The following is a 15,121-nucleotide window of genomic DNA, read 5'->3' as shown; positions in this document are numbered from 1 at the left end:
GCCACTGTTGCACTGTTGCTCGCTCTGGAGGAGACTACTAGAACTGTTGGGTCCTTGTAAATTATGGAGTGTGGTCTACCTGTAAAGTGTCTTGAGATAACTCTTGTTATGAATTGATACTATAAATAAAATTGAATTGAATTGAATTGTTTAATCTCTCATTAATGCAATTATCTAATCAACCAATCACATGGCAGTTGCTTCAATGCATTTAGGGGTGTGGTCCAGGTCAAGACAATCTCCTGAACTCCAAACTGAATGTCAGAATGGGAAAGAAAGGTGATTTAAGGAACTTTGAGCGTGGCATGGTTGTTGGTGCCAGACGGACCGGTCTGAGTATTTCACAATCTGCTCAGTTACTGGGATTTTCACGCACAACCATTTCTCGGGTTTACAAAGAATGGTGTGAAAAGGGAAAAACATCCAGGACACGGCAGTCCTGTGGGCAAAAACGCCTTGTTGATTCTTGAGGTCAGAGGAGAATGGGCCGACTGATTCAAGCCAATAGAAGAGCAACTTTGACCGAAATAACCACTCGTTACAATCGAGGTATGCAGCAAAGCATTTGTGAAGCCACAACGCGCACAACCTTGAGACGGATGGGCTACAACAGAAGACCCCACCAGGTACCACTCATCTCCACTACAAATAGGAAAGAGAGGCTACAACTTGCAAGAGCTCACCAAAATTGGGCAGTTGAAGACTGGAAAAATGTTGCCTGGTCTGATGAGTCTCAATTTCTGTTGAGACATTCAGATGGGAGAGTCAGAATTTGGCTTTAACAGAATGAGAACATGGATCCTTCAAGCCTTGTTACCACTGTGCAGGCTGGTGGTGGTGGTGTAATGGTGTGGGGGATGTTTTTGTGGCACACTTTAGGCCCCTTAGTGCCAATTGGGCATGGTGTAAATGCCACTGCCTACCTGAGCATTGTTTCTGACCATGTCCATCCCTTTATGGCCACCATGTACCCATCCTCTGATGGCTTCTTCCAGCAGGATGATGCACCATGTCCCAAAGCTGAAATCATTTTTAAATTGGTTTCTTGAACATGACAATGAGTACACTGTCCTAAAATGGCCCCCACAGTCACCAGATCTCAACCCAATAGAGCATCTGTTGGATGTGGTGGAACCGAAGCTGCGTGCCCTGGATGTGCATCCCACAAATCTCCATCAACAGCAAGATGCTATCCGATCAATATGGGCCAACATTTCTAAAGAATGCTTTCAGCACCTTGTTGAATCAATGCCACGTAGAATATAGGCAGTTCTGAAGGCGAAAGGGGTCAAACACAGTATTAGTATGGTGTTCTTAATAATCCTATAGGTGACTGTAAATCAAACACTGGACATATGCAAAATGATGATCACTTTGGATAAAAATGTCAGCTAAATGATGATATGATGATGGCACTATGAAAAGTGTACTTACACATGAATGTTTACACCAAAGTTCACGGCAATAAATCCAACAGTTGTAGAGATATTTTATTCTGGGGCAAAGTGGTGGATCAATCCTTGAGTCCATGCAACGGCTAAAACATTTTTAGCAAAAAAATAAAAAGACAATAAAAACATGAATCAAATAGATACATACATTTTAGTCAGGGTGTACTTATGAAAACTAAAATCATTGGGATATTTATAGCAAATAAAAAGTCACGTCTGACTCTTCATCTCCATATACAAGAATTGTAATTTAAGTCATTTAATGTTGATGTGCATCCGGCTTGAAATAGTTCAAACTTTAGGGTTATGTACAAAAAAAATGCAAATCTCACAGCTTCATATTAACCGGCTTCACGCTCATCTTTTAGTGTCCATACACAGCAACAAACCTCAGTACTGTCAAAGCAACACAAAGCATTAGGTGATAAAGTTCAAACAATCAAAACACAAAATACTCTTAGTTTCAAATCACTTTCCATAACATCTTTATTGAATTTGTGTCTCAGTTTTAAACATATTTACATATACTTTAATTAGATTTTTTTTTTTTAGTTCAGTAAAAATACAAATACAGAACACTCAATTTTTAAAATTAACAGCGCTTCCAGCGACTTCATGGCCCAGATTTTTTTCGCCTAGGCTTCCTCCCCATCAGATACAGGTGGTGTATAGGTGGTGATGATGTCAGTGTGATGTCAGAGACTGGGGGATAAATACCGAGAGGCGAGTCTTTACTGCATCAAGGTTGAGTTGAGTGCCACCAGAGATGAAAGAGAAGATGATCCTGAATGAATGATGGAGGGAATAACACTGACCGATGTCATCGAGGAGAATTCTGAGAGGACGGATGTGGTTAATTTATTTCAAAAAGGTAGATTGATAAAATACAAACAGACTTGAACGTTGGCCAGAAGTTTGATCAGAGCCGTTTGACCTTAAACCCAACTAAGATTTTAACAGACATGTTTCAAAAATGTCCAACTTCTACTTACACTTTCTTTGTTTGGACTGAGATATTTCTGAAAGCAAGTGATTCTACCAATAACATCTAATCAAGATGAAAATATAGTTCAATTAAATAATAATAAAAAGGAGTATTTTCCAAAAAGTAAATTAAGACTGTAGTTTTTTTAGCAAATGCTGCTAAAGAAAGATTTAATAGTGCATTTGTTGGGGACTATTTTCAGACGTGGATCAATCCACATTTGATGCTCTAGGAAGTATTTGGGGCAGCACTACAGTGTGTTTTCACGGTTATGAAGAAAAAAAAAAATGTTTTTGGAGCTCTGTGGCACAGAGGAAGAAAATCCGTCTTTGGATACATACTGCTGGATGGATCAAATCAATCATAATTGTAAAGAATATCTCCAGCTTTATCCTTTAAATCAGAACTTTAAGTCGGTCGTAGTATGACTGTCCACACTTTGTACCCTCGATATGAGCAGCATTTTAAAGCTAAATAGAAAGAGCAACGCTGCCAAAAACTAACTCAAAATCTATCAATTACTCTATTTAATCCTTGATCCCTGTTGCTGTAAAAGCACTGTATCAAACTTTACTTTCTGCACACAGTGTGACTTATTGCCTTTGTAGTAAGTCAGCATATTAATACATTTTAAGAGAACCTGTATTGAACATGTTAAAGCCTGTTTCTGTCATTTTGATGATCTGAACAGTTTTCTTTGCACTTGTAGTTATCTTTTTACTCCATTCCAGCTCTGCATCTATCTGCACGTCAGAGGACAGCCAGTGTTTGTGCAGACAAAAACAAGGACGAAATGTGTATCATAACACAAACGTATTACAAAACACAAAGCAAATGATGTGAAAGAGTAGAGTATTGGCCAAGGCATCACACATCTGATAATAAGGCTTGAAAAGAATCAAACAGACACACTTTTTTTCCATCCTGGTTTAGTGCAATACTGACTCTTCAGCTAGACCGACTGCATACGAGTCTTCCTTAGTAGCCGAATCCTGCTCAGTTTCCTCTCTTTATCTAAACCAATCAGTTAATACGCACACAACACACATATTCTCTTTCTCACACACACATGCACAATGTTCATCAAGCCCACTTTTTTATTTTATTTTTTAAACTAATTTATCTATTTTTCAAGAACAAAACACCCTGGTTGAATCTCTACCAACATGGATGGATCAGACTTTAGTAAAAAAAAAAAAAAAAAAAAAAGGAAAAAAAGAAAGAAAAGCATTTTGCTGATGGGGGATGTAGTTTTTGACATTGGTGGTGCAGCAACAACACAAAGTGGTTTGACTGAAAGTTTGACCTTTTGAAAAGTAAAAGGTTAATGTAATATTAGATCATTTAAGCTCAATGGGACTCCTGCAGTCTCACTCACTACAAAAGGAAACAGGTAGTCGTGCCTTGGCTCATCACCATCATGTCCTCCCTTCCACTGCCCGTTTGACTCCCTCCTTGTTAACATTTCTTGCGGTTTGGCGACAAGGTTTTGAGCTCACACCACTGTCATATTTGCTGCTGCTCTCATATTTTCTGCATCATTACTTTTCACTTGAAAGAAAAACTGAGTTCTAATTAAAATGCAAACACTTTGTTTCCTCCTTTCTTTTAAAATCATGCAAATATAGGAGCAGGTCTAACTAACAGTCTAGGGTTTGAAATGTTTAATGAATGAATGCTGAGGTTTATGTTTGAGTTGCTAAATTTCAGGATCTTCATTAACAGGAATGAGATGCTTTTGTCTTCTGCAGCAACAAATTTCATTCAAATTTCAGACTTTTCCCAAACCTAACACTTATTTTTAAAGTTTGTTTGATGATAGACAAACAGAGTCAAATGAATCCGTAAAGTAACTATTTTTTTTTTTAAATAAATTGTAGACAGGGAGAGGTAGAGGTTAAAATGAAAGAGAGGGGAAGACATGACAAAATACAGATAAAAGCAGAAAGTAAGAGAAGGACTGAGGAAAAAGTTGTAAAGATGATGGAGAGGGAGAATTTTAATAACAGCATCAGTTCATGCAACTTACAGTGAAGTTAGGTGGTCCAACTGTTGAAATGGGGTTGAACAGAGAAAATGTGGCATGGGGAGCTCAGCAGGTAGACTTCATTTATTCAGCTCTTTCAGTGCTACACTTCTATTTCTCTCTTCTTTATAGTCTTCCCATACAAAGTGCACAAATAAATGATTTACAGCAGAGGTTATTTTAAACACACGCGCGGAAGCATTGTTGGGTTCTAGCCTCATTTCACAATGTATGACCTGAAAATGTTTTATGAAAGGAAATAAAAGACCGGAAGAGGGGACAGAAGAGTTGACAGAAATAAGGTGGAGGAGAGAGATTTAACAGAAAAAAATAAATAACTAAGAAGAGCAGCACCCAAATGAGTAGCAGCAGAATGTTTGGGGTTGTGGCTCGGTGACGTCTCTAACTGGAGGAGGGAGAATCTGGAAAGATGTCAAGGTGGAGAGTGGTGGAGATGGGGAGGCCTGCTGCTGTCACCGTGTAGTTACCGTTCTACTTACAATGGTCCACTTTTCTGCAAAAGGAGGATAAGAAGAATAGGAGGAGGAAGAGAAAGAGGAGGGGGTGATTGTTGCCACAACCTACCCTCCCACTGAAGATGTGACGAGCTGCTAACATTTCCAGGTCAAAGTTCATCCAATGAAGAGTAAACAGGAAGTGGAATGGGCAGGGGTTGGGTTCAGGGAGAAGCGAATGGGCTTTGATTCAACCCTGTGTCCCCATTAAAGATCTGTTCCAACGGGAAAAATATAATTATCCACAGACCCTGTAAAGTCCTCAAGTCTGTCTGCCTAGAAAAAAACTACACTTCCATCAGTACATTGTCAAACCGACAGCGTAATCCTTCACCAAAAATCGCATACTGCACTCTCAGTGCCTTGAGTCTGTAGAGAAAAGTTTGGTCAAATCTCAAATCCACACCAAAAATAATAACAAAATCAAGTTTCCAGATTTGGAGCTCGGTCCTTCAGAGTCAATTCAAGCCAGTCATGAGGCTGAGCAGCAACATCCACCGTCTTTCTGATTAAAGCAGAGAAGACAGAGAGATCGACAGAGTGTCAAAGAGTAAAACATAAAGAAGCGAGGGAGACTCAAAGTCCTCTCCACGCTAGAGTGGTCTGCGCGCGAGGCTCTCCCTCCCTCTCCTCTGGCTAACGTCTGCAGCCTGAAAGCAGTTGGAGAGTCTGTAGAGTTGAATGTAAGTTTGTCCAGTGTTGGCGGGTGGGATTCTGGGCAGGCAGGCGGGCATACAGTGACGCCTCCTGGTGTTCTGGTAGAGGAAGATGGCCTGTCCGTTTACCGCTGAGCCAGCTCGCTGCCAGGCAGGGTGATGTTGCCCAGGTGGAGGACAGGAAGTGGGTGAGCCTCAGTGTTGAAGACCCAACTCTCAAACGGCATCAGGTCGTCGCTGGAGAACAACAGGTACAGATACCTGAGGGAGGGGAGGGGAGGGGGGGAAAGGGGTGAGGATGAAAATGATTGGGTAAAGAAAGTGAAGAAGAATAAAGATATGAATGACATCCCTGCAGCACAAATAAAACATATTCTGCAGGTTTGTTATAGTAGAGCAAAAAGTGTCAGCTTAAAGGCACAGGAACCTGAAAAGCCTGCATTTGTAGCTAAGTAATAACAATAATACATGTTGTCTTGCCATCAGCTCTTTTAGTAATTGCTGTTAATTGCTTCTATTTCCTTGTTCAGACTCTGAGTTTGAAAACAGAGCTCAACAGTCAGGTTCCAGAAGTAAAAATACAATACAACAATTGGAGAATAAGCCATAAAATCATAACCACCGATGGTAGACGTCAAACCAGCAACAACATGAGTAAGCAATTGTATATGTTCATATAGATGCCAAAAGTTCATGGGGGGCACCAACCTTGTTGTGAGATTAATGTCTTGTATTCGCAATGTCTAGGATAAGTACCTCATTACCCACAATCCTGTACAATCCCACAGTGATGCCTCTGATTGGTGGAACTCATATAACTGTTTGGTTTGGTGGCTACTGTAACGTTACCCTATACTGTAAGATCCTTAATAAAAAGAAGGGGAAAAAAAACCTTATCAGCACAATCATGATCTTATTGGCTGCCATGATAGCTTTTTTAAGGACAAGAACAAGAGTGTCCAAAAGGGTGAAAACCGGGTCACGTTATTGAATGTTGTGTGTAGGGGGTCAGCTTGTGGGTTTTGTAATGGCCAGCATGAGAGACAAGACCTACAATGTTTTGGTGAGATTTGCAGGGAGGCTGGTAACGTTAGTTAACAGTAGCTTTCATATTGTATGAGCCATATCGATCATGACATGATTACTACTGAAAGAACTGCTATTAACTGTACATTCATTATATAAAAATCACTATGTTTGGAGAAAAAAATGTGCAAGGCTGTCGTTGGATTGGAAGTTGTTCAAGGTGCACTTTCGCAGTTGTGTCTCCAACTACATTACTTAGTGGTGTGCGGTGGTTTATGGGATGAGTAGTTCCTTTGCTCGTAAATGAAAATATATACACCCTTTTGTACTTTTGACATTTTTTGGGAGGGGGGGATTTCCTGTTTTTTCACTCAAAATGATATGTTGTATGTTTATGAGTCACATAGGAGCTGGTTAGCCTAAGGCTTGGTCTAAAACTCTTTGTATACGGATTTTTCCAAACCTCAATGGGAGAAATGAATGGGAAATTAACTTCTGGAACCTAAGATTTCTCGGAGGAGGGGCAGGACTGGTGTATTTTGTCCAAATAGGAGACACAGCTCCACGGCAGTCATCTTGATTTAATTTGCATTTAATCGTAATTTAGTACCATACTTGTGCCAACTTTTCTTCTGTAAGAAAAGTAATTTATGTTTTCCGTAACTTAATTGAACAGTATATCACATGCATTCATACAAATGTAGATTTATTTTTGGCTGTTTTTTTCTGTTTAATACATTTTTATGAGCAGACTTTAAAATCCATCTCACAAACACTGTGCTGAAGTAAGTTTTACACAGCAGATCAGCAGATGTTTGGATGCTACAGCTTTGTGCAGATCAGTGTGACTGGCAGCCAATCAGCAGCCTGTTGCTGTATTGCTTTGATGTGACTTGCTCGCAGCCGGCAGTGACGAAGACAGAGAGCACAGATAGACACCAAAGGCTGCATAACACTGAGGCACTCAAATGTCATTGTCTGAGAGAGTAACCAGCCAGTTTTGGCGGGTGACCTTTGACGACTTCTAGACAAATTTTACTGATGTTTTGACGCTTGGTGGGTGTTAATTTCAGAAACATTAATTTAAAAGTGGAGGGCTGAAAAGTAGCTTCCTGCCAAAAGAAGGGCTGACAGAGCAGCCAATAAAGTCCAATTTGCTCTGTTTTATGATTATGTTTGACCTGTCAGGTTGTCACACTGCTTGATTGACACGAACATCAGTGTGCACTGAATTATAACTACACTGCCAGCAGCAGATTACATTCAAAGAGCTACCAGCAGGGAGAAACAGAGAGCCACATTAGTGGCTGTCTGCATTTGGAGATACTTCTCCCTTCATCCAGTGATGAGGATGATGAACCACCACCACAGATTCATTAGAGTGGTCCTTTGAATTAATCAGCCTTTAAAACACTTTGTGGCACTAAAAAAGGAAAATTTAAGCTGTGCCAGTGTGTTACCTGCACTGCTGTTGTGTCGAAAACCACTCAAATCAGATCACGATTGCTCATGTCATGATGGAAAAAGGCAAATTATTGACTGACTTCTTGGCTAAAACAACTTACATGTATTTGGCTGTGTGGGAAACAGACGCACAAACTGCTCTCATGTTGTATTTCTAACAATGTAGCTGCTCAATGAGTGTTTAGTTATTAAACCGCACTTGCTAATACTACCATTAATCACCAAATCAACTCGGCACTGAGTAGTTTCAATTTCCTTAGGAGAGTCATCCCAAAAGGATTAATAAAGAGAAGTCTAAGTCTAAGTAGATTGTGTCTTGTTTTTTTATCATCGGTTTATAAAACCTAAAAGGATGCCTGCTAAAGGTCTGTGACTGACACGCTGCCGCAATCTTTGCAAAAAGATTTTTCGGGTCATTTATTTAAAACCATTACACAAAATATGAGCATGTACAATGCTGCTCATGAGCATAGGAACCCATTTAAGTTGACTATAAGTAGGAATAAAAACAGAATATTTTTGAAATTATTAAAATAGCCCCACATCATCCCCTTCACCATACCTAGATATTGGCTAGGGGGACTTTCCATAAAATCATCTCTCAATGCAAATCAAACCAGCTATTAGGCTAACAGAAATAAAACCATGCCAATTTCTATGAATGGTGAAGGGTATGTGATGATGTTTTTTATTTTATTCCAAAAGCCAAGGGAACTTTATCAGGGTGCATAGTATCCCGATCCATTAAATAAATGGCCTTTAAAATTAAACTCTGCCTGCCTCTATGGGAATTTAACATAGTGGTGTCTATACTCATGCCCTTTTATTATAAGGAAGAAAATGTATTTATTCACGATAAATTATTCATTCCCAAAGAAAATTGGTGACCTTCAAGGTTGGAGTTTTCCTCATCTTTTAAATAAGGCATTTTTCCCCCCCAAAAATTTTTCGGTCTTTTTCGTCAACTTAAGCGGTAGTTCCTACACTCATGAGCAGCACTGTAATTGCTGACAAGTCCTTTCAATCAACCAACCCACCCACCAAATTATTGCCTTCATCACAAAGGTGATTAATTAATCATCAAAGATCAAGCAAAATATGCAACGTATTAAGTGTTTGCTTACTTGAGCGTCTCGGCCAGGAAGAAACTCTGCTGCACATCATCATAGGTCGGGTTGGAGGAGTACACATCCTTCACCCCAGAGAAACCTCCGCTCACCCTGCAGTACTTATCAATGGCCTGGAGAGAAGGAGGGAAGGAAAGGAAGAGAGAGGAGATAAAGAAAAAGGAAGGGAGAACATAAGAGGAATGAGGAAAGTGGGTGGAAGGAAAAGGAAAGGAGGAAGAAGGTAAGGAATTAAGGACAAAGCAAAAAGATGGAGTGAAAGGGAATGAAAAAGGAGGATAAAGAGAAAAAGTTAAAAAAATAGAAGAAAAAATAAAAGAAAGCAAAAAATTGAGGGAATTTAGATAAAAAGGGAAAGAATTACAGTGAGAAAAATGAGAAGAGGCAAAAGGAAAAGGAAAGTGAGAAAAATAAGAAGGAAAAGGGCAAAGAGAGAAAATGTGGGGGGATGGAGAGCACAATTTTAATAAGCTTACAAAAGCATGCTATAATTAATTTCTTTCCTTGTGACAGATTAGAGCAAGTCCTGGGGAGGCCCATACAATTTACAGCAGCTGTAGAAAAACGGAAGGAAACGAAGATTACCACAAACGCCTCGCTACAATTACATTTCATTATAGAACATTTTCTTCTTGTCCCTCCTCTACCCGAATCAGCTTCATAGGGAGGGAACACACTCATTTGTGTCATGTAATGCTACATCTGGGTCTGAGGGAGCTGCTGCATAATGGCTAAAGTTTTTCTTTAAGCGAGGCAGAGCCTGTGGCGGTCTGTCAGGGGGTCATTTCTTTTAACAATCATCTAAAAAATAAAACATGAGGTTTTTTTTCTAAATATGTCTTTTGTTAGTTTTTAGTAGCTGTCTGCAATGAAAAAACAGCAACATCTAATCTGTGTATGCATGGAATACAAAATATATTCAGGGAGAGATTCAATCAGATTTCTTTGGACGTCAGATTGTCTTTAAATCCTAACAAAAACACACATGGTGTCCAGCCATGGTCGTAGGTGGTTAAACTGTGATGTAAATCCCTCGTCCGTGCATTCACGTTGACTTTTGAGGATTTATCTGTGATTCTCTAACTGACGGCAGATGTGATATCAATGTTTCAACAACAACAAACATCAGAACCAGGAAGACAGCTAGTGAGCTTACAGCAGAGTTTGGACCATTTTATTCACTGCGACTCACAAAGACATCTAGAATATGCAACAATAAACAAAAGCAAGTTACTGGCCAGTTGCATCCAGTGTTGCTAGTCAGAAAAAAACTGTCACCTCTTTGTTTCTCTGCTGCACTGTGATAAAGACAAACAAAACCCTAATTTAACATTGTTTGTAACATGACTTACCTTAGATATTGAATTATGATAACATTAACATAACATTTCTGATTAAATTAGCACAAATATGTATGGTTTCTCCATTCTAATATGAAAATGTATTTTCATGTAAAAAGGCAACCCTCACAAATAACAGATTCATGCATTAATTAATCATTTAACGAGTGCTGATGATTTTATTTTTGAGGATTTAGCACACAGCAAAACAGAGTTTGTAATTTTTTTGCATTTCTAAAAGAGTGGCAAATAAGTGGGTTAGCAAAACCAAACACATGTCCTCACACATTTAATGGCATTTTTCCCCCAGAGAGCACACCCTGATGATGCCCTACAGACTAAATGTTGAGTGCTGTTTTGGCTCTGAGGAGTAACAGTGTATCCTCTAGCTGAAAACAAGTCTAATTTGTGAGCAGGTGCTTTCCCCGTCTGCACACACTTACGAGTCAGCAATATTTCATCAAAAATGTAGCAATCATCCAGCTTGTGATCCTGACAGAACACTATTACCTGTGTGCTCTATTGATTTGCAATGAGGACTTGTCTCAGTGAACTTGGTGCCTCCATACATTTTTAACCTGTATCACAGTCCCGCTCATACCTCATCAACTTTCACTATTAACGCTTGTAATTGAAAGCTTTATCTTTCAGTGTGTGTCTTTTTCTCGCACATGCGTGCGTCTTCACCTTCTATCCAGTCCTTGACCGACCGTTTAGCTGCCTGCAGATTTCTGTTGCAAGGAATTTGTGCTGTAATTCCTGTTATTAATAGGCTGCTGCGCCAGACGTGCCTTTGCCCTTCTGGAGCCACACCGCAGTGTCCCGCAAAAAACAAACACACACCATAATGTCTGTATGGTTAAATGACACATTTCAAACAAGTCACATTTGCACTCCAACAAATGCTCTACTTCAAATTTTCTTACTGGGTTACAGTATACCCAGTATAACTGTACCCATACATGTAAAACACACACAGAATATCTGTGCTACATAAATTATCTGATAAAAGGTCTATCAGTAGGAAAAGGAGGAGTGGAGTGTCTGCAGCTGCTAAGTAAGGACACATTTCAGGAGCTGGGCATCTCACACACACACACACACACACACACACACACACACACACACACACAGGTAAAAGCCAGCGGTAATGGCTGCTGTGAAAAGAGGAAGCGTGACAAATAAGAGGCAACTATGGTGGAGCAGATGGATGCAGCTGGGGCACGGGGGGAGGCAGCTGAGCTTTGGGCCAACATGCAGAGAGGAGCGCAGGTGTTTGTAAAAAGCGTGTGTATGCGTGGGATAAAGAGAGCAATAAACGGAAGAGAGTAGGACATTGAGCTTTGTATGAACATGGGGAGATCCTATAAAGTGTTGTATGAGAAACCTGGTACAAAAAAGAAAACAGGAACATTTTAATAGATGGATCAAATGCAAAAGGGAAAAAGCAGAAAGCATTAGATCTGCTTATCCAAGATAGTACACTGAAACAAAGCATGTATGCCTACTGTTGATGTAATGTAAACAAAGTAGCTACTCACAAATATAAAGAATTAAAAAAAAAATTGTGGGTAACAGAAAAAACAAACGCATTACATTATTAAAGGGATACTTTGCAAATTTTAATCCATCTCTGTTTCATCATTGTTTGGGCAATGTTCAGATGAATGGTGTTTTGCTTCCCTCCTTGTTAAAGTTGAATTCACAGTGACATTTTGAGGGCATATACATGGTACCTATGAACTATAAAGATCTCAGAAACTCAATGACTTCTGAACATCCGTGTGCTAAACAGACATTCAACTATAGATTAGCAACATTAAATAAGATCAGAACAAAAAAAACGTCTAGGATCTATCATCTGCATTTAAAGACATGTATATTTGCAATTTTAAATAATGAAGCAAAGATGAGCCCTTCCGCACCAGCTCTCTTTAGTGTCACTCTAACTCGGTGCAATCACACGTCATAAACACACTTTGCCAATGTATTTCTTTCCACATGAGCGCAAACGCACTTACTCCCACTCAGAAAAACAAAGAGAAGTAGTTTCACTGCTTCACATTTGAGAGAAAATAGGTGACAAGATGATTGACAGGAGAAAGAGGTAAAAAAGGAGAGCCTAAAAAGAGTGGGAGAGAAAAAAAGTAAAGGATGACGAGCAGGCCGGTTGAGGTTTAGACAGGGAAGACACATTGACTGCAGCATAGAAGACGAGCTCTTTAATCGTCTGTCAGGAGTGGAGCAGAGGAGTGAAGGATATAGAAGACTTTCATTTCTGTTCTACTTTCTTAAGGGTTTCATAATAAGACACAAAGGGAAGAATAAATTACTAATAACACCTGAAAGAATCACAAGTCCTCACATTCACCTGCATACACACACACACACACACACACACACACACACGCACACACACACGCACACGCACACGCACACGCACACGCACACACCAAAAAAAGAGAGAGAGAGAGAGAGACATAACAAAAGTAGTTATCTACCTATATGTGCTTAACTGCAAGGTCAACATCTCTTATCCCTTAAAACTATGAAGCAGTCCCAAGTAACATGGACCTGAAGAGACAATACAAGAAACTGGGAGATAACATTTCTGTCTGGAGCTGAGTGAGACCTGCACTAAATGTGGTTTCACAAGCTCAATTGAAGCTTAAAACAACCTGCCACTGGGTGTCATAGGCACAGGGGGAACGGCATGAAAACAAATGAAGATTTGCAATTACGCAGAGTCTGACCTTCAGACTCAAAAGTCGATATTAAATCAGTCGCAACTGCAGCAAAACAAGCTCAGCACACTGTTTAAATACTTTCATTTTCCAATGGAAACAAAGCAGATAAAATATTAAATATATACTTTCAGGAGCTTTGCCATCTACTAATCTCAAACCACAACACCAACTTTGATTTTGATCTTGTGTTTGTTAATTTGTAAACGGAGCAAAGAAAGGCTTGTATCACAGCAATAATTACTAAGATTTTACTTACCAAATAAAGATGTGACCAAAGATGTACTAATTTGATAAAACAGTTTCCATAATAGTTTTGCTGAGAAGCCAAATGCATTGCTGCTCAAAATGTCCCTGACTCCGAGTATGACCATATACAATTTCAAATAGTTCACTGTGCATGGCCAGGCTGTACAAGTCAGCTCAAATTACAATGTTAGAACATTGAAAATCCTCATTATTAAATTCTCATACATTATATGATTAAATCTTATACTTCAGAGGGTATACGATTTGTTTAAAGGTTTTTTTTCAGTATTAAAGATGTATTTCTTGCACCATGTATAGACTTGGGGAATGATTTTGTGTCTGTGTTTTCATCCTACAGCTCAGAATAAGTGGCCCCAAACAACGTGTGTGTGTGTGTGTGTGTGTGCTGGAGGAACACATCCCAAAAGAAACAAAGGAGAGGAGGAGATCCTTCAAGTAAGAGACTATAAAACATTAGGAGAATGGTCACTTCAGGGTACACATTGCTAAACCGAACTCTTCGTCTCAGATTAATCCTTGTGTTCTGGCGAATGTAAATTCAGTGAAAGAAGATGCGTGAATTAATAAATTGGAGTACAATGTGAAATGGCTTAGGGCTTTTTTTATTTTAATGTTAATTCTCTACAAGGGTTTGCTGATATTTGCTGAGTCTTCTTTATAATGACCCTGACTGTGGCAAAGTAAAATTTGATGTCATTTTACTGTACAATCTTTTAGAAAAAGAAAAGGGAAAACGGCCCAGAAATGCCAAACATTGAAAACCAATGTCCACATAGTTAAACTTTCATAAAATCTTTTCGTTCAGAACTTTTCCTACATTTTCAAATGAGTCATATTCAGGATGACCCCTGACTATGACCATTTGAAATCTGAGGTCATTTTATTATCTCCCTTCAAACAAAATTTGTTGGCAGTGCAGGAGGCTGTGCTTTGGATCAGAATGAACATGCGTAATTAAACATAAAAAACGAGTTTGGAAAGGAAGAATCAAGCTCAAATGCTCTTTAACAACTCACTACTTTTAAAAACTGCTTGCCGTCATATTATTGTTTGTCATTTATTAGAGCTCTAGTTACCCTGATGTAATTTTCTCACATAATTTCAGGTTCCTATAAAACCCGCTGAGTCATGCTCTCTCCTGTGTCATGCTTTGAGTTTTTTCGAGAGAAAGACATTTCAGCTAAAACTGATGATTCAGAGAGTGAACCTGCAACTCTGAAAACTCAAGCTCATTTTTGGTGTTGGAGAAGAGGGTCTCACAACTGTACTTGTTTTGTGCTGAAAAGCAAAATCCAACAGATCTCTTCCAGATGTTACAATGACAAGTATGATATTTACCTGTGCTGCCTCCCAGCCCCACTGTCGATATTTGGGGTCGTGGGTGAACCTCCACATGTACCAGTAGGTCTCGATGACCTCCGGCCGCAGGATGTAGTACTTTTCGTTCTGCCGAACGGCCACCGCCTCCAGGCCGCTGTCGAACTTAAAGGCCTCCGGGCCGAGCTTCAACACTTGAG

At 39.5% G+C, this 15,121-nt stretch overlaps 1 protein-coding gene across 1 annotated transcript in view; it reads right to left on the bottom strand.

Moving 5' to 3' along the window:
* Nucleotides 1-4,306: 4,306 nt before the first annotated feature.
* Nucleotides 4,307-15,121, bottom strand: part of man1a2 (mannosidase, alpha, class 1A, member 2) — a 121,841-nt gene continuing 111,026 nt past the window's right edge. Inside the window, exons 12-14 of the mRNA XM_034884979.1 lie at nt 14,943-15,115; nt 9,248-9,363; nt 4,307-5,894 (exon numbers count right to left, since the gene is read on the bottom strand). Coding sequence (XP_034740870.1) covers nt 5,759-5,894; nt 9,248-9,363; nt 14,943-15,115 — 425 coding nt within the window. The 3' untranslated portion in view covers nt 4,307-5,758. The remainder of the gene's footprint in view (nt 5,895-9,247; nt 9,364-14,942; nt 15,116-15,121) is intronic.

The sequence above is a fragment of the Etheostoma cragini genome, chromosome 11 (genome assembly GCF_013103735.1).
Source record: "Etheostoma cragini isolate CJK2018 chromosome 11, CSU_Ecrag_1.0, whole genome shotgun sequence".
NCBI classification, from domain to species: domain Eukaryota; kingdom Metazoa; phylum Chordata; class Actinopteri; order Perciformes; family Percidae; genus Etheostoma; species Etheostoma cragini.
Note: the sequence above shows the minus strand (reverse complement) of the source record. Positions and strands in the feature narration are given on the sequence as shown.